Genomic DNA, 27,680 nt, shown 5'->3' with positions numbered 1-27,680 from the left:
TGCTGATGGATTATTGATCCTAGTTACAGAGACTGAGCTTCAGCTTAAGTTCTCAAAGAGGAAAATAACGTGTACTATAACTTATTCATCTGATTTAATACCCAGCTGTTGTTCATATTATCCTTTATAACTATTCTGACATACGTACGTTAATGCATTACATGTAATAACGAGAGGTGAATGAAACTATTTGTCTAAACGTAAACCTGACACTTTGAGCCCCTTTAAAGCGGTCACGCGGGTTTGTGTCGGCGCAGTCTCTTCTCTCGCTGCGCATGCGCATTGACGAAACCTGTTGAGTTCATCCGGCTGGCGCTCCGATGACGACATGCTCTTATTTTTACCGCAGTGACCTCATCTCTTCACCGAGCGCCTTCTTCTTCCTCCCCTGCTTCTCCTGCTTTAAACCCCGCACTGGCCGCTCGGGCGGACCGCTGAGGAGCCGCGGGGACGTTTTCAATCGGTGAGTGAGCCGTTAGCCGTCCGGTAAAGTTCCGACAAAGTTGAGTGTGTGTGTCCGTTACCCGTTAACACCGTGTGTCCGTTACCGTGTGACGGCAGAACACGACGCGGGGAATGTCGCCGGTTGTTTTTGTTGTTCGGTTGTTTTTACAGGAGTCGGCTAACGGTTAGCCTGCTAGCTAACGTAACGTCTGACACACGTCATCACGTCCACACAAACTTACGCATTTAGTAAGTCATTAAGAAGTGACGTCACTACGTATTACACGCTGACTTTAAGTCAAGTGTTAATTAACGTAAGAGCAGTTTAAAACATACGTCACTTTGTCAAGGGGGCGTCCCGAGGGGGGGTCAATAAGTGACTCTCCCACTGGAGGAGGGTGAGTGTTTCCTGCTCTTTATGGACGGGTCATGAGGAGAGCTTCCGTTAATATGACGTCAAAACTAAAAACGATGCATGTGTCAGTGACTAATAGTGATTAGAAGCTCCATCACAACCACACTTTTAAAGGTGGTTGCTAAGCAACCTAAGGTGACATCTCGATTCTGTTTCTTTGTCCCACAGAGAGGAACCAGTTCAGCATGACGACCAGGATCAGACTCTTCAGGACTCAGTCCTGGGGGAGACACGAAACCCCCCCAACCAGGCCCGCAAACTCTCTTTAGAAAGTCACTGGAACAGTGAGGGGGGGGGGGGGCGAGTAGAGGGAGGTTCCTGCCTGTCTGTCTTTCCATCAGGATGACATCATACGCTGACACATTGCTGTCCTTCATCCTCTGAGCTTCCTCCTCAGGTTGGGAGGGGGGGCGTAGTGTGACATGTCGGCGTCCGGGTCGCGGCCCATAGGAGCGCAGGCTCTGGTGGTCCTGCTGGAGGGGGGGCTTGACCGCGTGCTGCTGATTGACAGCCGGCCCTTCGTGGACTTCAACGCGGCCCACATCCTGGAGGCCGTGAACGTGAACTGCTCCAAGCTGATGAAGAGGAGGCTGCAGCAGGACAAGGTCCAGATCCACGAGCTGCTGCAGCACTCGGCCAAGAACAAGGTTAGCTGGAGGAACCCGAAGACCTGAACCGGGTCGGGTCCAAGGTTCCTCTGACGTGGTGCTTACTCACATAATGACGTCAGAAGGCTGACTTATGACCACACGTGTGTGTCTGTGTGTCGTAGTTGGAGCTGCAGGAGGATCAGGAGGTCGTGGTTTACGATCACAGTTCTTCACATCCGTCTTCTCTCAGCTCAGAGTCCTTCCTCAGCGTGCTGCTGCTGAAACTGGAGAAGAGCTTCCCCTCAGTGCACCTGCTCTCAGGTCAGTCATAGACAGGTCAAAGGTCAGTAGCAGACCGGCCAGAGTCTTCAGGTTAATTTCCTACGTGTGACTGAAGTAGATGGCCTGCATCCTCCTTGCTCAGATCTTCAGTCTGGCAATGCAGCACTTTACAAGGTTCTGACGACACGTTGACTATCTGCTGTCAACTGAAGAGGAACCCGTCTTTATTCCTTTATCAGATTGCAACAGTAAAGTTTTTTTCAGGGACATGACTCATTCACTCACATGAAGTTCATCCGCCACTGAAAATAGTCCCAACAAACTCTATAAATCACTGAGGAAGTTTTTAAAGATTAACTTTCACAGTAGGAGCCGATTAGTTATAGACAGGAAGTGAGACACGGTTGAGGGACGGACCGCCGAGCTGCAGGGCATCGATGCCGAGACATTGTTGCCTAGCAACCAGAGTGGAGGTGGAGCCACCTGGACCACTGAGACGCTACACCTGTGTCAACCAACTGATGAAGTGAACTATTAAATAATAAGCGCAAATACCACAGAAGAAGAACATGTTTGTTCTGTCTCTTCCTGTCAGGTGGGTTCTCCGAGTTCTCCCAGCTGTTCCCAGGTCTGTGTGAGGGGAAGTCCTCTGTGGTTCCCTCCTGCATGTCTCAGCCGTGTCTGCCAGTGAGCAGCAGCGGGCCGACCCGCATCCTGCCTCACCTTTACCTGGGCTGCCAGAGGGACGTCCTCAACAAGGTACCATAGCAACCGCTCATCAGCGGCTCACTGCTCATTCACCTTGAATCCTTTAGTTTGCTTTGGAAGTCTGTGGTGTAACAGAATATGATTTAATAATCTAATTTAACAGGGTAAACAGTGAAATAAAAGTTCCCTCCAGATGAATAAGAATAACTTTATTTGTAGTAAATAATAATAAAATCACAAAGACGAACTCAGAGTTAAACAGAACATAAAATAACATAACTTTTAGTATACTGATCAATGATAGGAGGCTTGAATCACATGGGGCCCCTCGGCCAATCAGAAGCGGGCTGCCATCTGGTCTTTGTCTCCAGGATCTGATGCAGCAGAACGACATCGTCTACGTGCTGAACGCCAGCAACACCTGCCCCAAGCCCGACTTCATCCCGGAGTCCCACTTCCTCCGGGTCCCCGTCAACGACTCGTTCTGTGAGAAGATCCTGCCCTGGCTGGACCGCTCCATGGACTTCATAGGTCAGAGGTTGGGTCGGGGGGCCTTTTTCCTATTGGACCGACCGCAGCCGCTCTTCTTCACTGTCGGACCTCTCGTGTGTTTCAGAGAAGGCCAAAGCCTCCAACGCTCGGGTCCTGGTCCACTGCCTGGCCGGGATCTCCCGCTCCGCCACCATCGCCATCGCCTACATCATGAAGAGGATGGACATGCCGCTGGACGAGGCCTACAGGTGGGGGGGCGTGGTGGTTCTGGTTCAACCGCGGCAACCGGCATCAGAGTTTGGGAAAAATTTGACACAGAGTTCATACACATTTTGACTCATTTCCATGACTTCAAACTAAATTCCCACTCCATGAAGTTTACAGTGATCCACTGTGGATCTAAAACAAACCGCTGGCTCCTTGTGAGTCTGGATGTATGACGTCATGATGGCAGCATGAGACACGAGAGCATATCGCTGATCTACCATGTGACACAATGTATTAATAGTGAATGAAGTTCACCCTTTGTTTGATTCTTTTTGTTTGGTCTTTATTTTATGCAACAATCTGTCATTTGCTTAGAAAATAGTCTGTCGTAACTCATGACACGTTTTCATATGTAGCATTATATACATATATATATAATATACATACATATATACATGTTAGCTAACCAGTTAAACCTACACGTCCTGCAGTGGACTCCTGAGCTGCTGGTTTTATGGTCAAACTTTTCACTTAAGTTGCGTTTACAAAACCACGGTGTGAACTATTTGCTGCTCATATTTAAGCTTCTCTTTAAAACTATTTGAAACGTATCTTAAATGAACATCAAAATATAAAGATAACAAATGTGCATCACTTTTCCAGGTTTTCCATGACCGTACGAACCTTGTAGAAAGCTTAATTACTTCAGGGAAAGTAATGACTCTGAATCCAACATTTCCCACAATGCACCATTGTAAGAGCCTCCCAACGCCCTGAGCTCTAATCGGCTGTGGGTGTTGCTGAAGCTCCTCCTCCTCTGTGTCCAGGTTCGTGAAGGAGAAGAGGCCGACCATCTCTCCCAACTTCAACTTCCTGGGTCAGCTGCTGGACTTTGAGAGAAGGATCAAGGGTCCGTGGGGCCCTGAGTCCAGACTGAAGGCTCACGGCAGTGAGGCCCCCCCTCAGCCCGAGCAACGGGATTCTGAGGCCCCCGACGCGGCCCCCGACGTGGCCCCCGACGCGGCCTTCGCGGAGCCCCTCGCCGTCGCCCTGGAGGAGCGGCGGCTGGCCGAGGCGCTGAGCGGCCTGCAGCTGGCTGACTGCCCCGAGGACAGCGCCCGCCTGAAGCGCTCCTTCTCCCTGGACATCAAGTCCTATGGCGAGCCGGGGGGGGAAGGCGCCCCCCACCGGGTCTTTGCTCCTCACGGAACACCAGGAGATGGCGAGTTCTTCAAACCGTCGGGCTTCAAGGAAGCCGCCAGTAAGCCGTGCCAGTTCTCCCCGGTGGAGGAGGTGTCGGAGCAGTCCACTCCGGAGCAGAGCCCCGACCAGGAGGCGCCCCTGGCTCCGCCCCCCTCCATCACCAAACACCGCCCCGCCGCCCCTGGCTGCTTCCGGCGCAGCGGCAGCGTGGAGGAGAACGCCGCCAGCTTCCTGTTGGGCCTGTCGCGCAGCCAGCAGCACCTGGCCCGCCCCAGGGAGGCCCTGAAGGGCTGGCACTCCGACATCCTGCTGGGACCCGTCTCCTCCTCCTCTCTGGCTGCCGGCTGGTACCTCTCCTCCGCCGTCCTGGGCGGGTGCGGCGGCGGCGGCCTGGAGGCGGTGCGGAGGCGCAGCCGGCAGAGGCCGGGGGACCGAGGGGACTCGAGGAGGAGCTGGCACGAGGAGAGCAGCTTCGAGAAGCAGCTGAAGAGACGCAGCTGTCAGATGGAGTTTGGAGACCAGAGGGTGGGCAGCAGGTCCAGAGAGGACATGACGCTGGCGGGACAGTCCAGCTTCTCCGGGAGCATGGAGGTCATCCAGGTCTCCTGATCCTGGGCGCAGTGCAACAGACAGGAAGTGACATCAGGACCTCCCAACTGTTCTTACCTGTGACGAGTGTTGCATTCTGGGACTGTTTGCTGGCCTTGTTGTTGCTATGCTAACGGTGGAATCAGAGACTGTGGTTTTTCTGAAGTAAACAAGGTCTTCACTCCAACATCTGTACGTCATCAGAACTATTTGTTTACCTTCATTTGATGTTTTGGTTTAAATATGTGATTAAATGTAGTGAAAGCTCACCTGTGATGAAGACATGGTGTGGAAGAGACGCTTTTGGACACCTGTCTGAAACCTCGTGATGATGATGATGATTTGCTTCAGTTTAGGCTCATTGAGCAGAATGAGTCTGATGATTAAATGTGTTTGAACCAAAATAGTCATTTTGAAACACTAGAAGTCCCATGTTGTCTCGTTCTCTTTCCTCACAGAGAATATGTATTTTAATCATATTTTGTTTGTTTGTTAAAGGGTGAACTTTCGATTAGTCACTTTTTGAAGCTTAAAAACAACCAGAGAACAGTTTTTCAGGTGAGATGTATTTTGAAGTATGTTCTTGATAAATCTGTTAAAATACAAAAGTAAACAAGCAAACAGTTAACAACATGAATGAAGAATAAACTAAATGAAAAAGACTAGAAAGTAATGTAACTCTTTCAAACGTCAATTATTATTTATATATGTATTTTTGTCAAATATTTCACCGTAAAAGTCACGTGATCCCACAGCGCCCTCTGCTGGTCCCGCTGCGCTCCGCAATGAATCAATGAGCCCGTGAATCCACCAGTAGGGGGCGCAGTCTTTATTCATGGTTTTAAAGACTGAAAGGAACTCGGCGCTTCCAACCCTTTTGTTTGTTCATTTAAAATGTTCAGATAGTTTCCTCAAACCACTGAAAGGCCTTGTTTTCTCCCCAGAATGTTCTAAAGAGAAGTTATTGAGCCACCTGCCCGTCACTCAGCGACGCGAGGATGCTGCCTCCATTGTCCCGCCCCTCCGCTCTCACCCCCAGCACATCACTGTAGTGCCAGGAGGGGGCGTGGCTTGTGGAGAGGGCGGGGCGTCCTGCCAGCCCCTGCGCAGGGTTAAACACCCTCGGTTCAGTTGTTTCAGCGGGTCGCTTCATTCCTCTGCCCGCTTTGCAGCGCAGTCTGTCGGGTACATGGTCGGATACCGGTCGGGAAGCAGCCATGTTGTTCTAACGGACCACCGGATGACCCCGCAGGTGAGCTCGTTCTATTCACCTGACAGGGTTTCTTGGTCCGATGTGAATTCAAACCGAAGCAACTCGATCCGCCCGGAGGAAAGGCGGCTCTTCACTCCTTTGGAAAAGATCTAGATTAAATGAATCCATGGATTTTTACAATAAAATACACATCTTCCATCGAACGAAGTGTTGCCATAACTTCATCGTTTCGGCATACAACCCGCCACACATAACCGAGTTCTGATATATAAATTAAACTTTTACTAGCACGGTTCTTCTCAGAGAACGTCAGCGGAACGTGGTGTAGCATCACGCTGTGCATAAATCACTACTGGGTCCTTACATTGAGCCCAAGTGACCCGCAGTAATGCAGCTCCGATCAATCACGTTCACCTTGGAGGCATCTGAATGGAGTTTGGTAGTTTGAGCCTTTGTGAGACGAAGCGCTTCTCATAGTGAGCCGCAGTTTATCACCAAGAGGAACAAAACACCTGAATAAAAGCCGAGCCGAGCCGAGCCGAGCTGCAGGTACCCGGGCAACAGGCGGTCCGGTTTAAACTGGAAAACAAACGGGATTATCTTCTTCTTCTTATACAGTTTCACATTAAAGTCACAGAAACATGACATTAGTTCACCTTTAACCCCGAAGATCTTATTAAGGAGATCTGACAGGTGTGTTTGTTGACCACAACAAAGAGTAACTGGTTGTTTACTTGTTGGTAGTTTATTGTTCTTTCTGTTAGCTGGTTGTTTACTTGTTGGTAGTTCATTGTTCGCTCTGTTAGCTGGTTGTTTACTTGTTGGTAGTTCATTGTTCGCTCTGTTAGCTGGTTGTTTACTTGTTGGTAGTTTATTGTTCTTTCTGTTAGCTGGTTGTTTACTTGTTGGTAGTTCATTGTTCGCTCTGTTAGCTGGTTGTTTACTTGTTGGTAGTTCATTGTTCGCTCTGTTAGCTGGTTGTTTACTTGTTGGTAGTTTATTGTTCGCTCTGTTAGCTGGTTGTTTACTTGTTGGTAGTTTATTGTTCTTTCTGTTAGCTGGTTGTTTACTTGTTGGTAGTTTATTGTTCTTTCTGTTAGCTGGTTGTTTACTTGTTGGTAGTTTATTGTTCGCTCTGTTAGCTGGTTGTTGACTCTGAGCTGGAGGTCAAAGGTCGCGGGCTCTCAGAGAGCTCCATGCTACCTCTGAACACTTGTTGAACCCTTTGAGCTCAGCGTTGTGTAATCTGAACTCATTTGTCCCAGTTTAAGATAAAGAGAAGGATTTAAGTCCACAGCTGGTCCCGGATCAGTTCTCCTGGGACTCTAGTGTTCCTGGGAAACATCCTCCAGCTGTTTAGAGACTATTTCTGGATGTGTCCCTGAAGGTTTCGTCTCAACTGGAGAAGGAGGTCCATGTCAAATCATCCTCTGCTCTCAGTATTATCATCATTACTATTATCATTTAGACGGTACTTTATGGGATTTGATGAATGACCACGAACCTGCATTTACTTAAGCTCTAATGTCTTTGTTCAGATAAAACATACTAAAATATAACACAAAATATATATTAGGGTAACCTAATTTCAAATATACAAATGTAAGGTGGAAAAATTGAATGGAATGAAGGTCTAAAAATATTGTGTCAAAATTTCCTCTCAAAAACAAAGTAAAACGATCGTTGAAACGTTGAAACATTAAAAATACGTTAGAAATTTTTACGTCAAAAAATATTTTGAAGAGAAAATATATGGAAAAATAAATTAAAACAACATAAAATATACTCTGCATAATAAAAAAAACTTTAAAAAAGACAAAATGTACTTATATATATAAACATAAAATATATAAATATTCACAGCATTATAAATCATCATGAGTTGATTAATCAATTACTAGCAGTAGATTATTTTAACTACTGCCGATGATGTCACTGACGGTTGCCGGGGGCGTCTCTGAGGAGAGCCCATCTTGTTTGTGTGTACTCGGTTGCCGTGGCGACGTGGAGGTGTAACCGTACCTGCCGGCCAGGTGTGTTTCTGTGGTGTTGGAGAGAAGAGTTCCTCGGCGTGACGTTGTGTTTATTGATCATAGGGATGAGTTGATCATTAGCTTATTGATCTAAAATATTTTGATTTCTTGTTTCTATTTGAAATAATAAATAATAATATTTTTCACAGATCAATTTGTTGGGAAAATATCAGCAGATAAATAATAACAATCTGTTAGGAAAATTACTTTTATTTACTTTGGAAGCAAAACTGTGATTGAGGACAAATGAATTATTCAAATAATAGAAACTGATTAACTTTGACTTTACAAAGTGGACTCTGGAACAAACCGTCACACAGGAGCTCCTCATCAGCCGTTAGCTCAGACTTCCTGTTTTTCTGCGGGACACCTGAACTCCCAGAGTGCACCTGTGCTGTACCTGCAAATAAAGAGTAGACATCAAAGAGTTGTTAGATTAAGAGCTGCTGATAAAGAGTCATTAAGACTCATGTTTATGGTGCTGATATTTAAATCAGTCTATCATCTCAAACACTGAATGGAGTTAATCATGTTATCAGGGGGGAAGCCTGAAGATACCAAAGGTGTGAACAGAGATAAAATACATACATCTTTTGTTTAGCCTGATTACATGAAGCCTTGAAGGACCCATTTCACCATTTGATCAGCTTCCTTGGAGTCTTCATGAAATGTCTATAACATACTTGAAAATACCACAAGGATCATTTAAAACAGCCCTCCAGGGTGACCCAGGGCTCTCAAGCCCCCCCATCGGAGACAAAATGTCCTTCAAAGGTTTTTGTGTAAGACAGACTCCCATTTCATAGTGACGAGGGAATGAAGGAAGCTCACTTGCAGTCACTCAAGCCTGATGTTTCTGGGTCGGTAGTCGTGATGCCAGGTTGACGTGTACAAGCACTAAAGTGAATTTTTCATAATATGTCCCCTTTAACGCATCGTCAGTTGGTACCTAAGCCACGCCCCCTGCCCCTCCCCCACCTGTCAGTAGCCAGTCATTAATTAGAGGCTTAAGTCCTGAGACCTGGATCCTCAGTAATCCGTCCCACATGAAGCGCAGAGACGTCGGTGTGGATCCTGCTGAACTCACCTGTGGACCGGCTCAGGTAGGTTCTCTGTGCTCAGGTCGGTTCTGGTCTCTCCCTCGAGGCCTCAGAGGAAATGGGCCAGAATGTTTCCAGTAGACCTTGACCCAGAGAGAGAGAGTGTGTGTGTGTGTGTGTGTCAACGTCAGCTCGACCTCTTTTTAGTGTTTTATTTTTAGTTCCTTGCTGCGGCTGTTTGTGGATTCATGAAATGGCAAAAAAGTCATGATTCAGACTAATAATGTTGTCGATCTGGTTATTGGGGCGCTGTTAATAATGTAAACTACTTCTAAAATCACTAATTATACCAATGTTAAATACTTTTTTATTATATTTTCTCAATGTAAAACATCTAAATATATGGGTGGTGCAGTGTTGCTTTTGTGAAACTCGTTAATGATCATTCAGTGCGGTGGTGGTTGGCACGGCGCCGTAGTGGTTGGTGCAGTGATTGACACGGTGTCGTAGTGGTTGGTTCAGTGATTGGCATGGTGTCGTAGTGGTTGTCGTAGTGGTTGTTTCAGTGGTTGGCACGGCGCCGTAGTGGGTGTCTTAGTGGTGGGTTCAGTGGTTGGCACGGTGTCGTAGTGGTTGGTTCAGTGATTGGCACGGTGTTGTAGTGGTGGGTTCAGTGGTTGGCACGGTGTCGTAGTGGTTGGTGCAGTGATTGGCACGGTGTTGTAGTGGTTCGTTCAGTGATTGGCACGGTGTTGTAGTGGTGGGTTCAGTGGTTGGCACGGTGTCGTAGTGGTTGGTGCAGTGATTGGCACGGTGTTGTAGTGGTTCGTTCAGTGATTGGCACGGTGTTGTAGTGGTGGGTTCAGTGGTTGGCACGGTGTCGTAGTGGTGGGTTCAGTGGTTGGCACGGTGTCGTAGTGGTTGGTTCAGTGATTGGCATGGTGTTGTTGTAGTGGTGGGTTCAGTGGTTGGCACGGCGCCGTAGTGGTTGGTGCAGTGGTTGTCGCGGTGTCGTAGTGGTTGGTTCAGTGATTGGCATGGTGTCGTAGTGGTTGTCGCGGTGTCGTAGTGGTTCGTTCAGTGATTGGCACGGTGTTGTAGTGGTGGGTTCAGTGGTTGGCACGGTGTCGTAGTGGTTGGTGCAGTGGTTGTCGCGGTGTCGTAGTGGTTGGTTCGGTGGTTGGCACGGCGCCGTAGTGGTTGGTGCAGTGGTTGTCGCGGTGTCGTAGTGGTTGGCACGGTGTCGTAGTGGTGGGTTCAGTGGTTGGCACGGTGTCGTAGTGGTGGGTTCAGTGGTTGGCACGGTGTCGTAGTGGTTGGTTCAGTGATTGGCACGGTGTCGTAGTGGTCGTAGTGGTTGTTGTGGTGTCGTAGTGGTTGGTGCAGTGATTGGCACGGTGTCGTAGTGGTTGGTTCAGTGATTGGCACCGTGTCGTAGTGGTTGGTTCAGTGATTGGCATGGTGTCGTAGTGGTGGGTTCAGTGGTTGGCACCGTGTCGTAGTGGTGGGTTCAGTGGTTGGCACGGTGTCGTAGTGGTTGGTGCAGTGATTGGCACGGTGTCGTAGTGGTTGGTTCAGTGGTTGGCATGGTGTCGTAGTGGTTGGTTCAGTGGTTGGCACCGTGTCGTAGTGGTGGGTTCAGTGGTTGGCACGGTGTCGTAGTGGTTGGTGCAGTGATTGGCACGGTGTCGTAGTGGTGGGTTCAGTGGTTGGCACGGTGTCGTAGTGGTTGGTTCAGTGATTGGCACGGTGTCGTAGTGGTTGTTGTGGTGTCGTAGTGGTTGGTGCAGTGATTGGCACGGTGTCGTAGTGGTTGGTTCAGTGATTGGCACGGTGTCGTAGTGGTTTGCGTGTTGTCGTAGTGGTTGGCCTGGTGGTTTGCGTGGTGTCGTAATGGTTGGTTCAGTGATTGGCACGGCTTTCGTAGTGGGTGTCGTAGTGGTTCGTTCAGTGATTGGCACAGTGTCGTAGTGGTTGCCGCGGTGTTGTAGTGGTTGGCCTGGTGGTTTGCTTGGTGTCGTAGTGGTCGGCGTGTTGTGGTGGCTGGTGCAGTGCTTAGCATTGGGCAAACCCCCAGCACCTTTTTGGGCTGGAGTTGGCATGTTCTCTGCATGTCTGGTTGGGTTCTCTCTGGTCCCCCCCTCCCCCCAGTCCAGAGACATGTTCTGGGGGTTAATGGTGACTACATGTCCCGTAGGTGTGTGAACGTGACAGTGATGGTTGTGTGTCTCTATGTGAGTCCAGTGGACCCCACCCGTCCACCCGATATTAGCAGGGATGGACTCCAGACCCCCCCCCCGACTCAGCCGATCACAACAAGTTAAGAGCCTGTGACGACTGTGTCAGCGGTCCGAGGATTATAATAATGATATTGTTAGCATTAGCCTTTTGTAACCGTCTCACACCTCGTGGGCCGGTCTGCGATGAAGCGAGTCCAGTGACACAGATGGTGGATTAAAGTCGATACACTAGATGGATATGGATTAAACGCAGCCTGAGGTGCAGGAATGCGTAATCTGGATTAGAAGTCCATGGCTCGTCTCAGCGGGCTGTAGTTTAGCATAGCATTTAACAACTTTTCCTGTGTTCATGTTGTGATTGTTTTGATCTTTAAAAAGCTGCTCTTCCTCTTCTGATCTGAAACATCTCCTCTTTGTTCAACCCGACACAGAAACAGGAACATTAACCAAGCAGGAAGTGGTTCATGTTGACTTCTCCTTACTGACCTCGTGTTTGACTTCTGCACGTCAGAGAAAACCCAATCTCCATAATGGCACCGATCAAATATTAAACATTAACTCTGACAGGTGATTACACAAACCAACAACTTGTCCTCTGCTTTGTTTGCTCTCTGTAACGTCAGAGGTGAACCATGTCACATGACCACCCCCCCTTCATATATGACCGCTAGTCTCGGATACGAGTCATCCCTCACTCGGGCTTCTCTCCTCGGTGCTGTTGCTGTGGTAACGCCTCACAGCCCGCTCCGGTCTTCGCACAAACACAGCTGTTGGGCATTGTCATGGCGACCAGCGTACAGTGTGTGTGCTGCGTTCTGATTGGAGCAGATAGGGTTTAATGGGGCATTTAAATGCGGCAGTAACGTCTTCCTTTCACAACAGAGTTCTGATTTTATGACGAGGAGACGCCTCTGAAACTGATCACCTGGATTGATTTGTTGGTACATGATTGGTTTCAGATCAAATGGACCTGACGTGAGCTCTCTCAGTGACACCTCACTGCTTCCTCTCACAGAGGCCTCTTGTTGCCATGGATACAGACTGCAAAATGGGGCCCTGGGAAAAGTAATCACGGGCAGCCTGTACTTACAGTGGTCACTGGAGCTTATTATTTATTAGATTCAAATATTTATGCTTTTATTTCAGAAATGTATTAAAACGTGATGTCATAAATAAGAGCAAAGAGGATATCCGAAAAGATGTTTCCTGTATTTTAAAACAAATGCAATGTGATTCATCATCTGCGATGAAATATCCTAACTTTATTGATGCGGATACCATCACGTTAGCATGTTAGACGCTAACGTTAGCATGCTAACATCATTCATTACATTGATTCATTTAGTTTAACCATGAAGTGGTGAACACAGTTAATACATTTCATCCTTGGGTTAATGCTGTGAGCCCAAGTGCATGATGGGAAGCAGTGTGTTATAATGTTGTCACTAATAGTGTGTTGTGTTGCTGCAGGATGAATGGATACAAACCTCCAGCTCTCGGCGCCGGCGTCTTCGGCTCCTACGGCTCTCAGACCAAGTCAGTGATGTCACCAGTTAGCATGTTAGCTCGTCTGTTAGCCTCTCCCACAGCTTACTCAAAGGTCGAAGGTTAAACGTCATCAACACGTACAGCATGTGGAGTTAAGTTACGCGGATTCTTTAAACCGTTTACTGCAGTTATGATTTGTAGAGAAACGAAACCCAAAGACTCAACTCTTTATTTATTACAACTTGATGCTGAAAAATAACATTTAACAAATTTAAAGTTTAAAAAGAAATGTTTTAGATTGAGATACATTTAAATGATCAAATCTAATCTAATAAATCCTTAACATTTTGATCCAAAGTAAAAAAGAAAAATAACTAATATAATTGTAATATTCATTTTGTATTCATTTTAGTGTTAATAAATTCATTGTTGCTATTTGTTGTGTTAATATCTAAACGAAGAGAATGCAGATTGTAAAGTTTGTTCTTCTGTCAGTCAGCCGGGAGGAGGCGGGGCCTGCGGCCCTCAATCGGTGATCATTAATTATTGATCGGATCTTCGCTCGTTGGAATGAATGAAGTGTGAACACAGTTTAGTTTTGCTGTCTCTGCGACAGGAAGCAACAAGGACACTGCTCTGAGGTCAGCTGACAGGAAGTGGACAAACCGATCAATGAATGATCGGCCTGAAACATCTCCCTCGTTCTACTGGAACCAATCACAATGTGTTAAAAGATAAATACAAAATCTATTAAATCAAATAAAACAGAAAGAAATACAAATGTATTAAACTATTGATTGTTGATATTAGATATTAAAGTGTTTTATATCTTATTCTTCCATAATTGTTTGAAGAAACTTTGCAACTTTGATACTCTAATTGTTATATAATTATTAAGTAATAAATCTAATTCTCTTTTAATTGAATTTAATTTAAAACTAGATATATTTTGGTTTTAAAATCTAAAATAATAATCAGAGGCTTTGATCAATCATAAGAAAAGATTTTTGAGGCTGAGAGAAACACACACACAAGCATCTGTGTTGTTGCCATGGTAACATCCAGTCACATGTTTGTGGACAAAGAAAGATGAGCTTTGTCAGAGTAGTAATAATGTAAATAGGTATTATGATATACATATGAACTCCTGTATGTAATGTGTATTTATCCCCACATGCAGATGTTAAATGGATATTTCTGTGTATTCCAGTGGCCATCGCTCCCCTCAGCCTCCTCAGAATAAAGCTAAGTCAGCGGCCAAAGCTCTCTATGGTGAGTTTTGTGATTCATTATTCATTCATTATTAATGCTTCCATATTCTGTAGGATTTACTTTTTATTGATAATAATATCTGGATAATTTATGGACCATGACGAAAAACAACAACAACAACACAAACATACGTTCAATTTAAAGCTTCTGTTCTAATCAGCAAAGACACATTTACTGCATGGTAGTAAATGTGCACTTCAATAGTACTAATACTACTATGAATACACAGATTTATGTATAATCTTTTAGAAATAGTCTCACAGGACTCACACCTACATCCTCATTACTGTACATCCTCATTGACGTACATCCTCATTGACGTACATCCTCATTACCGTACATCCTCATTACCGTACATCCTCATTAACGTACATCCTCATTGACGTACATCCTCATTGACGTACATCCTCATTGACGTACATCCTCATTACTGTACATCCTCATTGACGTACATCCTCATTACCGTACATCCTCATTAACGTACATCCTCATTAACGTACATCCTCATTGACGTACATCCTCATTACCGTACATCCTCATTACCGTACATCCTCATTAACGTACATCCTCATTGACGTACATCCTCATTGACGTACATCCTCATTGACGTACATCCTCATTACTGTACATCCTCATTGACGTACATCCTCATTAACGTACATCCTCATTGACGTACATCCTCATTGACGTACATCCTCATTGACGTACATCCTCATTGACGTACATCCTCATTGACGTACATCCTCATTGACGTACATCCTCATTACTGTACATCCTCATTGACGTACATCCTCATTACCGTACATCCTCATTAACGTACATCCTCATTAACGTACATCCTCATTGACGTACATCCTCATTGACGTACATCCTCATTACCGTACATCCTCATTAACGTACATCCTCATTGACGTACATCCTCATTGACGTACATCCTCATTGACGTACATCCTCATTACTGTACATCCTCATTGACGTACATCCTCATTACCGTACATCCTCATTAACGTACATCCTCATTGACGTACATCCTCATTACTGTACATCCTCATTGACGTACATCCTCATTGACGTACATCCTCATTGACGTACATCCTCATTACTGTACATCCTCATTGACGTACATCCTCATTACCGTACATCCTCATTGACGTACATCCTCATTGACGTACATCCTCATTACTGTACATCCTCATTGACGTACATCCTCATTACCGTACATCCTCATTAACGTACATCCTCATTACCGTACATCCTCATTAACGTACATCCTCATTAACGTACATCTTCATTACTGTACATCTTCATTGACGTACATCCTCATTGACGTACATCTTCATTAACGTACATCTTCATTAACGTACATCCTCATTAACGTACATCTTCATTAACGTACATCCTCATTAACGTACATCTTCATTACTGTACATCTTCATTGACGTACATCTTCATTGACGTACATCCTCATTGACGCACATCCTCATTGACGTACATCCTCATTGACGTACATCCTCATTACCGTACATCCTCATTACCGTACATCCTCATTACCGTACATCCTCATTACCGTACATCCTGATTGACGCACATCCTCATTAACGCACATCCTCATTTACGCATATCGTCAACAGGATCAGATGAAATCTATTTCCTTCGTTCATCTGCCAAACATAAAAAGAAAAGTCAAAGTGAGCAAAGTGTGAAATGTTTCTGTGTGTTTCATTTAAATAACGTGGCTCTTTTTTGAAGTAGAGTACAGTTTAGAGTACAATTTCTTTGCTGTTTTATTTCCTACTCTTTTAAAAAAACGCCTTTCCATTAAAGCCCCTCAATGGTTGCTGAAATCATTTGAAACTGAGAAAAGTTTTAAAAACACAATTAATTTAAAAAAACTAAATAATATAAATGGCCTGGACAAAAATGATGAATGAAAATGATAATAATGATAATCATTGTGCGACATGTTGAGTCTCATGGGTGAAAAGTCGTCCCTGTGGTACCACCCTGACACCAGGAGAGTGAAGCATGATGCAGCTACATGAACATCTGCAGCAGCTGGATGCTCAAAGGTTCAAAGGTGGGAGGTCCACTGGTTGGACACCTTCACACCTTCACAGCTGTACCGTTATTGGCCTCCTTGATACTTACGGGGATGAAATGATTGATCATTTCTGTCCAGGCCATTCTCATTGATTAGAATTGTTTTATTGATTCTGTGGAACCAAATCTCAAAAGCAATGTCTCATTTAAATTTTCCATATATTTGTATTGATTGTTACTTTTGTCAGTTTCAAGTTGTGGGAGTGGACCAACACTTTTGTCTACTTTCTACATGCAGCAGTAGCCAAACCCAATAAATACTCATCCATCTAATCATTTATTCTACATACACAAATGATCAGAGCCATCTGGTAACAACCTTAGAGTTCAGACCTGCATGAAAGACGGATTCTAACGGTTGGTGTTGATAATAATTGTTAAAGTGTGGAACTTGTTCTGCATGTTTGTGTGAAGTAAACTTTGGGATCATTGAGAGTTTGTTTTGTTCTTTGAGGCAACTTGACATCGAATGAATAATAACAACAATCAATAAAGTCCTGTTGTCTTGTTCCAGAACAAAGGAGAAGCTTCACCAGAACGAGCATCAACAGCCTGACGGACACGTCTCAGTACCACGTGGAGGTACGTGGACCTTCACATCACACAACAAGACACTTCAGAAGGTTTTCTTTCCGTTAGAAATATCGGATTCAAAGGTTCATGTTTTGGAGAAAACATACAATGATCAATTATTTCTAATTGTCGCAAATAAATCATGAATTTAGTCCATTTGTTGGTCAAATTTCCGGCGGATTAAAACGTTTGGACACCAGAGACATCTGCTCAGTTTGTGGTGATTTATGACACATGTGATCGATCTTCAGCACCTGACCACCTTCGTGCTGGACCGCAAGGATGGGCTGGTAACCGTGGACGACGGCGTGCGGCGCCTCCGCCTGCTGGACGCCAAAGGGAAGGTCTGGACTCAGGAGATGCTGCTGCAGGTGGAGGAGAAGTCCGTCAGCCTCATCGACCAGGAGACCAAGGTGAGACCATCAGAACATCTGCAGCATGTGGCCTCGAGGCTGGAGGTTCTCTCTAAAGACCTCCGGCTTGTTCTCTTCAGAAGGAGCTGGAGAACTTCCCCGTGGGCTCCATCCAGCTCTGCCAGGCTGTGATGAACGCCTGCAGCTTTGACTCCATCTTGGCTCTGGTGTGCAAAGAGTCGGGTCAGACCAAGCCGGACCTGCACCTGTTCCAGTGTGACGACATCAAGGTGGGCGGCCTGTGATTGGTCCTTTGAGTCAAAGAATGGAATCAGAAAATAACATGAAGCCTCAGGAGGAAAATCCACTGCATCATGATCTGCAATGTTTCTAAATAATACAAAATCTCAAAGAAATGACTTAACCTTAATAATCCCAAATAATGATTCAGTATCTCTAAAATAACAAAGAATTTCTGTTAATTCGACACGATGTCATTCTTCAAATCAATAAAACTAATCAGGAATTCAAACCCAGGAGGAATCAAAGGTCCATGACGGAGCCCTGTGGAACCTTCATGTCAGTTACTCATTGTTTCCCTTCAGGCCAATCTGATCCACGTGGACATAGAAAGCGCCATGATGGACGCCAAAGCAGGCAAAGTGAAGAGGAGGCCGGAGGCGTTAAAGTAAGAACCAATCACGGGGCTGGTGAGTGAACACTGGCTGCTGATTGGCTGATCTGTGCGTCCGTCTATCTGCAGGATGATCCTAAAGAGTGACGGGGTCATTCCCCCCCCCCCCGCCTCTCCCGCCCCAGGACCCCCTCCCCCGCCGTCCAATCAGGTGGACGTGAGGAGCCGGGCGGCCGCGTGGTCGGCGTGGACCAATGAGCAGCAAGACTGTGAGTGACATCACATCATAGGACAAAACCTCACAGCTGAGCCTTAACTATTTATTAAATATCAATCCATTATATATTGATGTTGTTTGTTTGAACGCAAACCTGTTTAATAATAAAATAACTAATGATAAGATTCATGATAATAAGATGAAGAAGGATAGTGTGAATAAAGTGAATGGTTTTAAGTACACACACCCTACATGCTGTAAAATGATATTTGATTAAATATAATAATAAGTATTAAACTGTAATTCCTTGTTTTCTGACAAATTAGAAAATATTTGGGGGTTTTAGTAAGTAAGAATAGTTTTAATGACCTACAAACATCATGTATTATTGAGTAATAATCTGTAACGTCTTTGAAATGATGATGTTGATTGGTCCTTGTGGCTCATCGATGACGGCAGGTGGGAAGCAGCGCCGCAGCTCATTGGTCGAGGGGCCGGTGGAGATCTCCGCTCTGGAAGTGGACCGAGACGTGGTGAGTCCTCGGGTCCGATGGCAGAACGTTGTTTCATTGAAATGTTCGGAGGCTTTGAGGGAAAGAAACGCCGCGTTAATGGCTACGCCGACCTTCCCTCCGGCAGCAAATCCTCAACCACATCCTGGACGACATCGAGCTCTTCGTCAACCAGCTGCAGAAGGCGGCCGAGGCCTTCAGCCAGCTCTCCAAGAGGAAGAAGGTGAAGAAGGGCAAGAAGAACGGTCCTGGAGGTGAAGCCTCATTACAACACACACGTTTGTAGTTAAATATGAATGATTATTTACTGTGATGATGTCATCATGTTTCCCTTTAATGGACACAGACAGAACAGCTTCCTCTTTTACTCCAGACTTCCTTTGTATGAAGGAACAGAAACAGTTGTTTAAAGGAAGGAAACTGATGTTTTAAAAGATTCAGGAACAACAACAACACAAAGATGAGCTTTCAGGCGGGTTGGTGTCCCTGTTTGTGTCTCGTTGGTCCACTAGAGGGCGTCCTCACGCTGCGCTCCAGACCTCCGGCTGAGGACCAGTTTGTCGACTGTTTGCAGAAGTTCAAGCACGCCTTCAACCAGCTGGTAGGATCCTGGTGGCGACCTGGTGGCGACCTCTAGCGCGGCGTGTTTCATGAAATGTTTGTGACCTTCAGGGGAAGCTGGCGGATCTCATCCAGAACCCGAGTGCCGAGGAGCTGCTTCACTTCCTCTTCTCTCCTCTCCGGATGGTGAGTGACCCACTTTAATTTAATTCCATTAAATATCATCTTGTTGTCTGGGACCTCGAGACTCTTTCCACTAAATACAAAGGCTGGGATCACAAGACTCACCTGCCCCCCCCCCCAGGTGATCCAGGTGTCCGGCAGTGTGGATCTGGCTCGCAGCGTCGTGGTTCCTCTTCTGACCCGAGACGCCATCGACTTCCTCCACACCTCGGGGACACCGGAGGAGAGACACCTGTGGGTCGCCCTGGGAGACGGCTGGACCAAATGCAGGTGAGACATGTAGCATTTAGTCCTGTAAATAAAAGCGTCTTAACATCGTGACAGTAGAACGTGACACAGATGATGTGTGAGCCAATCAGATTCCCCCTAGAACACATGTGTCAAACTCATGGCCCGCGGGCCATAACCGGCCCGTGAATGAATCCTCTTCGGCCCGCATCATCAAATCTATTTACTATTGGAGCTGGTACATCGCACGCATCACACTACAAATCCCACAATGCACTCCGTGTGTCGCCTCACGGTCTGCATTACAAACCGCTTCATCATCGTCCCTTTTACCGTAGAAAACATACCAATAACTTTTTACTCTGTTAATTCTTTTTGTGGTTTTTCCCATAAAATGAAAATACGAAGCGTAGCCGCTAAACCGGAGGTACGTCGATTTTCACAGTAAGAATCGACGTCTGTAATGACAGCGGTTACCAGGGTAACAAGAGGAGAAAAGTTGATTAACGGATATAAATGAATACTCCTGGGATGTGTCAGCAGGTCACCACACTCGCTGCTCTCGTCCGCGTGTTGTTTTGCTTCAGTGAGCAGAGACAGTTTAAGGAGATCAGAGTAAACGGTCCCTCACTGGAGTGCAGACGTCCCCACGTCAGCGGACCGTCAGCAGACCCCCCCCCCCCCCCCCCCCCGTTAGTGCTCCGCGTTCGGTCGAAGTCGGCAGAATCTCCCCGAACCTGAAATGAGTTTGACACCCCTACTCTAGAATCAACCAGTGTCATCTGTCAATCACTTCTGGTTGCCCCGCCCACCACCCACCATCTATATATTGATCCGTGTCTGTGTCCCGCTCAGGTTGGAGTGGCCGAAGCACCACTACTTCCCCCCCTGTGCGCTGACCTTCCAGGACGGCTGGGAGCCGCCCACGCTGCAGGATGTTACCCAGCATGCCGAGGGGCTCACTGAGGCCGGGGTCCAGAGACCAGAGGACTCGAGGATCGGCCTGGAGGTCAATGTCACATGACCAATACTTCCTGTCTCTGTGTGTCACGTGATCACTTGACCCATACTTCCTGTCTGTGTGTCACGTGTGTCACGTGATCAGACCCCCCCCCACGCAGACGCCTCCTCCTCCTGTGGCTCCTCCAGAGGGATGCAGATCCTGGACCAGGATTCGGCGGCGGCCTTCGATCAGGCTGTCAGCCGCCACGTAGACGGGTAACCACGAGGTCACATGACGCCGGTCAATAAGCTAGATTCATCAGAATGAACCAGAAGTTACTTGTTATTCTATTTATTCAGTATTTATACTTTTATTCTGAATTTCATTAATATAGAAAACTTCTTCAAATATTATTTAGTTTATTTCAACATTTACTAAATAGTTATTGATGAATAAAACCTCTGATATGACTATTGATTTATACTTTTTCCACTTGAAGAATTCATTTTGTTGAACATCTTTCTCTGACTAAACAAACAAATCCGTCTCATGGTTTAGATTTTAAATCATTCATTATTTAGTTATTACATTTAAGCAGAATTCTCATTTGTTTGATTAAATATTATTTAGTTATTAAATGTATGATTTATTAATTTATTATGTTGCATTTATTCTCATTATTATTGAAAACATTTTATTTGAATTGTTATGCTTTTTTATGCTCTAATTGATTTGTTTGTTTTCTACTCGATTTCTTGTATTTCAGCAGTTTGGACGCCGACAGCAGAATTCAACCCAAACTTTTTGCCAAATGTAAATACGACTTTGTGGCGAGGAACAGCTCGGAGCTGTCGGTGCTGCGGGACGAGGTCCTGGAGGTTTGTCCCTGATCAATAATCCATTCTGAGCACCAGGCTGACGTCACAATCCTCACACCATACTTCCTGTCTCTGTATCTGAAGATCAAAGAAGAATCTGAACATACTACCTTTCATTTCTATATTTACACACCTTTTCTTGATTTAAAAAATAAAATGCACCCACAAAGCAGTTGCATGTTGCTGATGAGATGTAATGGAGGTGAACACCTGCTCAGGTGAGTGATCCCGGTGTTGTGATCAGGTGCTGGATGACAGGAAGCAGTGGTGGAAGGTGGGGAACGGCGCCGGGGCGTCCGGCTACGTGCCCAACAACATCCTGGAGATCAGCGGCGGCGTGGAGGGCCGAGTGGAGCCCATCTACAGCCACACCATACAGGTATGTACCTGAAGGCATCATCGGCACCTTCATCACCACCGTCACCTTCATCACCTTCACGCCCAGCCTGCTTCTGCTTTGTTGTTCACTGTTGAAGCTCATGATGCCAAAGAAGGAGTTTGAGTTGTTTAAGGTAAAACTCTGTGTTTTGCTGTGGAGGTTCTTCTTTTTCTTGTGAAGGAACAGTCTCACGTTTTGGTAAAATTTTCAATTTTATTGTTGGTTTGTCAACAAATAGCTCAGATGCTAACAAATGCTAATGCTTGCTTTTTATATGAAACAATAAGCTGTGTTTCAGAAGCTAGGCTAACGATTGGATTCCAGTGTTTGTGCTAAGCTACGCGTGCTAAGCTAGGCTACGTCGTAGTCAAACACAATAGCTGTGAATAGAGTGTGTGTAGCTTCCACATCAGCAACTAGCTTCAAACAAGTAGCATTTGTTGTCGCTGTAGCTAGTAGTTTCCCTTTGCTCCCAGTGTTTGTGCTAAGCTAGGCTAGGTACATGGTTGGGAGGCAGGTCTTTTTCTCAATGTAAGACTGTTCCTTTAAGTGTTTGATTTTGCATTTTAGTTTTAGAATCTGTTAAAACTGTTTTTGTGGTTTTAGTGAATAACTTTTTTGTTTTATTTCATCATTTCTTCATGTTTTTATATTTTTCAAGCAATTACTGGGAGAGTTGAACGAGGTAAATAAACAATAAAATTATTTGCGCGGTAAGATTTGTGTTTTAGTATTTTTAAATAATAATACATTTTTAAATGGTCAGAAAATAAAATCCAATTGGTATTTTCAGAATAAAAGCTCTTCTGGTCCTCTTTCAGAAGCAGACCACTAGGACCGACCCCGGTAAACCGCTGGTGACTCCGATGCCTCCGCCTCCCACGCCGCCTCCTCCGGCGCCTGCTCGGCTCCCCACGCCGCCGCTGCCTCCGCCCGCCGCCGCCACCGTCAGCCGCCAGAACAGCGCCACCTCCAGCGAGACCGGTGGCGTCGCCATGCGGGACCACAGAGGCCACAAAGACCACCAAGACCAGAGGCCTCCGCCCGTCACCCGTGAGCCTGAATACTGACCATTAAGAGTCTGTTGGATGCTCAAAGGCGGGTCCAGGTGTACCTGTGTGTGTCCAGGTGTCTTCACGCTCTTCTTCCTGCAGGGAGGAAGTCCAACATGGAGGAGGTCCAGGACGAGCTGATGCACAGACTCACGCTGGGTCGCAGCGCTCAGAAGAAGCTTCCGGTTCCTTCTCGCGGAGGTTTGCCCTCAAACAGCATCACCTACGACTCGTCAGCTGAGGACGTGAAGGCCTGGCTGGAGGCCAAAGGCTTCAGTCCAGTGTGAGTCTCTGTGTGTGTGTGTGTGTGTGTGTGTGTGTGTGTGTGTGTGCACACACCTGACGGTGTCTCCTGCTGCAGCACCATCACCAGCCTCGGCGTGCTGACGGGCGCTCAGCTCTTCTCCCTCAACAAGGAGGAGCTGAGGACGGTTTGTCCCGATGACGGCGCTCGAGTCTTCAGCCAAGTGACGGTCCAGAAGGCGGCGCTGGAGGTGAGTTTCACAGGTCCAACCATAATATCTTTATTTTATACAATATAAGGAAGAAAAATGTATTTCATTTGTTCTAACAAGAAAGTACAATTTTCATCAAATAAGCAGTTTCAAAACATGTTATAGATTAGAGCCGTTATAAGTCCAGTTTAAGGTCTACAGCATGGTACGTGAGAACCAGTGATTTGAACTGGATGAGGCAGCCACTGGTAACCAGTGAAGAGAGGAGGAGTGGAGGAGAACTTAAGGTTGAAGACCAGTGGAGCTGCTGCATTGTGGTGGAATGGAGCAGGGAGACCTGCCAGGAGACCGTTACAGTGGTCGGTTCTGATGTTGTAGAGCGTGGACCTACAAGATGGGGATGTCGCTGAGATGTTGGGAGTCAGGTGTCACACTGAGGTTCCATCAGTCAGAGTGGATGTTAACAGTCAGGTCCTGGGGGGGAGAGTCTTTTCTGGGGAGGAGAAGTAGTCAGAACTTTTCGGGTTTGATTTTTAGACGGGGTGAAGGAAAGGTGCTTAGGAGAGTTGATGAGGAGTTAGGAAAGGACAAGGCAGTGTGATGGAGAGACGCATGTTGGTGAAGTCACAAAGAAGCGTCTGAGATGCCTTCATGTGTCGTGAGTCACACGCCGTGAGTGTTATTCCTCCTGAACGGACCAATGATACGTCACTATTTAAATGAGTTGTGGTTCCTATGCTAAAGGAGCTAAGAAAGGAAGCATTGAAGCTCCTCTCCTTAGCATTGGAGACAGCTCTCATCACGTCCACTTCTTCCCTTCTCTCGGTGAGGAACCTTCTTGAGAACATCGCTCTGACACCTTGCTGCTTATGACGTCCTGAGTAGCAGAAGAAGCAGCTGTGTCTCTGTCTCTTTGTGTCTCTGAGCTTTCTGTCCCCAAACTCGTCCACGCTCTGCTGTTTCCTGTTTATTTCCTCCTGCAGGTCTTCTTCTGAGCCTCCTTTGATCTTCTGAATCTGTTACCACATTCATTCAGGTATCGCCTCCCCAAACGGAAGCTGCCCTCTGCTCGACAGATTTGAGTTTAACTGGGACCCACTAATCTTAATCTGGACCTGTCTGTCTTCTGATCAATATGTTCATTGATCAACTAAAGACTAAAAACTAGAAAGCACCAACAAACCAATAGTTTGGAATCACTCCGTGACGTAAACATGACCTGATTCTGTCGGTCAGAACCAAGCTCTGACCTTTCATGTGTAGAAGGACTTGAAGGTTGTATTTCTCCCGTAGAGACCAGGATGTAGACCTTCTCCCAGCGCTGTGCTAGCTTAGCTTTGATTAGCGTCCATGATGTCACACACGTATTATTCATATTTCAATCTTTGGTCTTTTGACAATTGGCTCAAAGGAGAATAAAAGTCACTTCATTAATAATAAATACAGTGAATACATGTAAACATTTACATTTTAGTAAATAAATTAATGCATAATTGACAGTTTATCATTATTTGTATGTATATGTAATTAAATGTATGTTGAATGTATTTCTTTGACAACTATTTCTTTTCTACTAAAATATATTAAAATATTTTCTTTTCTTCTACATAAATTAATGTAGAAACGATATCTGTTTAAATACCTATTTAGTACATATTGGTATATTTTATTCATGCATTCATATTTTGATGAGTCGTACTAATCCTGCTTTCAACCATTTTAATACCATTTGCTTTTTGTTTGTTGCAACAGAACTTTTGTGTGACCAGTTTTACAAAGTACTCTGTTACCCAGCATGCACCCTGCCTCAACCAGCTGACTCCCTGTGTATCTCCATGCTCGTCAACGCGCCCAGCGGCTTCCTGAGCTTCAGTAGAAACATCTTCTACTTCCTGTTTAGAGTCTGCGTCTCACCAGATGTTTGTCTCCCGTCTCCAGAGGAGCTCAGGCTCAGAGCTCCAGGAGATCATGAGGAGGCGGCAGGAGAAGCTGGCGTCCATCACCTGTGACTCGGGCGTGGAGTCTTTGGACGAATGCAGCGCCCGCTGAGCTCCACGCGGCTTCCTTCCCTCCTTCCCTCACCTCCTCCCCCCTCACCTCCTCCCCCGCCACTTTACTTTTGTTTTACTTCCTTCCAACTGCGTCCTGCTGTCTTCTCATCCTCTCCGTCTCCAGGCGGAGCACGCCGACTTTGTGGAGATCATGCGGCGCCGGCAGAAACTACTCGTCTCATCTCCATAGCAACAACGATCAAACCGAAAAAGAGCGTTGGATCAGAAATACGTTGAGAGAATATTCGGCGTGTTTGCCTGAAGCTCTCGTTTCAGGAGGTGAGGAGAGTTTGTCTGTATTTAAGGACGTTGTCATGGCGACGTGTCTCATGATTCAGCAATGCCATCTTGTTTTTCTTTTGCAACCAGTGAACAGGAAGTATACATTTTGCCTCTGGTAGAGACCTGTCAATCAGCATATAGCCCCGCCCTAAAGCATACAAGACATGCAATAAATCCACAGAGAAGTAGAGTCATTTCCTCATAGACGTCTATGGGAGCAGAGGAGTCGCCCCCTGCTGGTCACTACACAGAAGTAGAGTCATTTCCTCATAGACGTCTATGGGAGCAGAGGAGTCGCCCCCTGCTGGTCACTACACAGAAGTAGAGTCATTTCCTCATAGACGTCTATGGGAGCAGAGCAGTCGCCCCCTGCTGGTCACTACACAGAAGTAGAGTCATGTTCTCATAGACGTCTATGGGAGCAGAGGAGTCGCCCCCTGCTGGTCACTACACAGAAGTAGAGTCATTTCCTCATAGACGTCTATGGGAGCAGAGGAGTCGCCCCCTGCTGGTCACTACACAGAATGACCTGATTTATATTTTTCTTTACTATCTACAGAATGTAGATACAAGCTTCATCCAAATGTAATAAAAGTATTCATCACAATGGCTTATAGAAGTGAGAAAGTTCTGTGACTTCAAAGTAAAGATCAACAAGGAACACAAACTAAAATGTATTACAATATATTGATCACGTAAACATAATAACAATTGTACATTTATGACCCAGAGGATTATATTCATAGTATGTCATCTATTTGTTTCATGGTAGTAGTTTAAAATAGTTGATTATAAAGTCAATGAGGTAACATCTTATGATTTAGATTTTATTGGATTTGTTGATCAGCATTTTTTGCACAAATAATAAAGATGTAATTTTTTTATTGCTGACGTTGCTGAAAAATCAAAACTGTTGAATGTTACAGATGTAAATGTATTTTTTATCCAAACACTGAATTGAATGTTAGTCAGCTGACTCAGCAAAGTGACCATCTTTAACTTGAGTCTCCTTTAGCATCTGACATGTGTGACATCATCATGTTTGAGTGACGTCATCATGTGTGACATCATGTGTGACATGTGTGTGATGTCATCATGTGTGTGTGACGTCATCATGTGTGTGACGTCATCATGTGTGTGTGACGTCATCATGTGTGTGTGACGTCATCATGTGTGACATCATTTGTGTGATGTCATCATGTGTGTGATGTCATCATGTGTGTGATGTCATCATGTGTGTGACATCATGTGTGTGACATCTGAGTGATGTGATTCCGACTCGTAGAACCCTGAGAACATAGAACCACAGTAACTGTTCTTATGAAACAACTGTTACCGTGGGAACAGCGTAGAACCGTTAGCGCCTTTGGGACGTTCTCAGCGACGTGAACGGAACCAACAACAACAACAACAACAACAACAGACTCACAACTGCTTCACTCTGATTAAAAAGAGAATATTTTGTATGTTTTTAGGAATTGTTACTCTGTAAAAGCGTAGAAATTCAAAGAGGAATTTAAACACTTTTATATTATTTTATAGTAAAATGCTGTAAAAAATAATTTGAGTATGAATTCTTGTCTGTGTGTATATATATGTGTGTGTATTCTAATTGATATTGATATTGTATTTATATATTCTATCTATAGATGTGTATATATTTATATGTAGATATGATATATAATATAAATAAGGCAATCCTTCCTTAACTCATCGATTGTATTCATTCTGTTTTCCACTCTTGCTCTTAAGTTTCTTTTGGTCGACTGAACAAAGTTTAAAATGATGTAAAAATAATTAAAGCTGAGTAACATTTGTGTGTGAAATGTCTGCGTCCCAAACAGTTCTAGAAGCCAACGAAACACAAATGTATTTGTGTGTATGTAGTCGACATTGTGCCTTTTTATACACAAATCTGCTCATTCTGCAATAAAACATAACTTCTCATTGATCTTTTGTGTTACTTTAAGTGTTGTTTGGCTTATAACGAATTAAAACTATATGTAACAAGAGTATAACTGAAGTTAATTCTTCATTTTACTTAATCATAGTCATTAAAACACA

The 27,680-nt window shown here is 45.3% G+C and overlaps 2 protein-coding genes across 9 annotated transcripts; both read left to right on the top strand.

The window, feature by feature from the left end:
- Window positions 1-257: 257 nt before the first annotated feature.
- Window positions 258-14,215, top strand: dusp16 (dual specificity phosphatase 16). The gene is made up of 8 exons (XM_037459924.2): window positions 258-463; window positions 1,028-1,506; window positions 1,632-1,770; window positions 2,327-2,490; window positions 2,811-2,970; window positions 3,056-3,179; window positions 3,966-6,181; window positions 14,154-14,215. Exons 2-7 carry the CDS (start codon window positions 1,282-1,284, stop codon window positions 4,948-4,950), a joined length of 1,797 nt encoding a protein of 598 aa, XP_037315821.2. The 5' UTR covers window positions 258-463; window positions 1,028-1,281; the 3' UTR covers window positions 4,951-6,181; window positions 14,154-14,215.
- eps8a (EGFR pathway substrate 8a, signaling adaptor) lies at window positions 6,039-27,567 on the top strand. 8 transcript variants are annotated; one of them, XM_062559043.1, is made up of 24 exons: window positions 6,039-6,181; window positions 12,926-12,991; window positions 14,154-14,215; window positions 16,830-16,897; window positions 17,140-17,301; window positions 17,382-17,531; window positions 17,847-17,929; window positions 18,005-18,144; window positions 18,552-18,625; window positions 18,732-18,858; window positions 19,117-19,205; window positions 19,277-19,351; window positions 19,470-19,618; window positions 20,432-20,585; window positions 20,682-20,794; window positions 21,286-21,397; window positions 21,642-21,776; window positions 21,874-21,909; window positions 22,438-22,461; window positions 22,598-22,829; window positions 22,931-23,111; window positions 23,190-23,322; window positions 24,267-24,319; window positions 25,222-27,567. In XM_062559043.1, exons 2-23 carry the CDS (start codon window positions 12,927-12,929, stop codon window positions 24,276-24,278), a joined length of 2,376 nt encoding a protein of 791 aa, XP_062415027.1. In that variant the 5' UTR covers window positions 6,039-6,181; window position 12,926; the 3' UTR covers window positions 24,279-24,319; window positions 25,222-27,567. The 8 variants fall into 8 exon arrangements, 7 of the variants coding, with proteins under 7 accessions (XP_062415027.1, XP_037315815.2, XP_037315817.2 ...); XR_009942730.1 differs by having other exon boundaries at window positions 23,190-24,319; window positions 25,222-25,299; XM_037459918.2 differs by lacking the exon at window positions 24,267-24,319 and having other exon boundaries at window positions 21,289-21,397.
- Window positions 27,568-27,680: the final 113 nt, after the last annotated feature.

The sequence above is a fragment of the Pungitius pungitius genome, chromosome 2, assembly GCF_949316345.1.
Source record: "Pungitius pungitius chromosome 2, fPunPun2.1, whole genome shotgun sequence".
NCBI classification, from domain to species: domain Eukaryota; kingdom Metazoa; phylum Chordata; class Actinopteri; order Perciformes; family Gasterosteidae; genus Pungitius; species Pungitius pungitius.
This window is presented reverse-complemented; position numbering and strand designations above follow the sequence as displayed.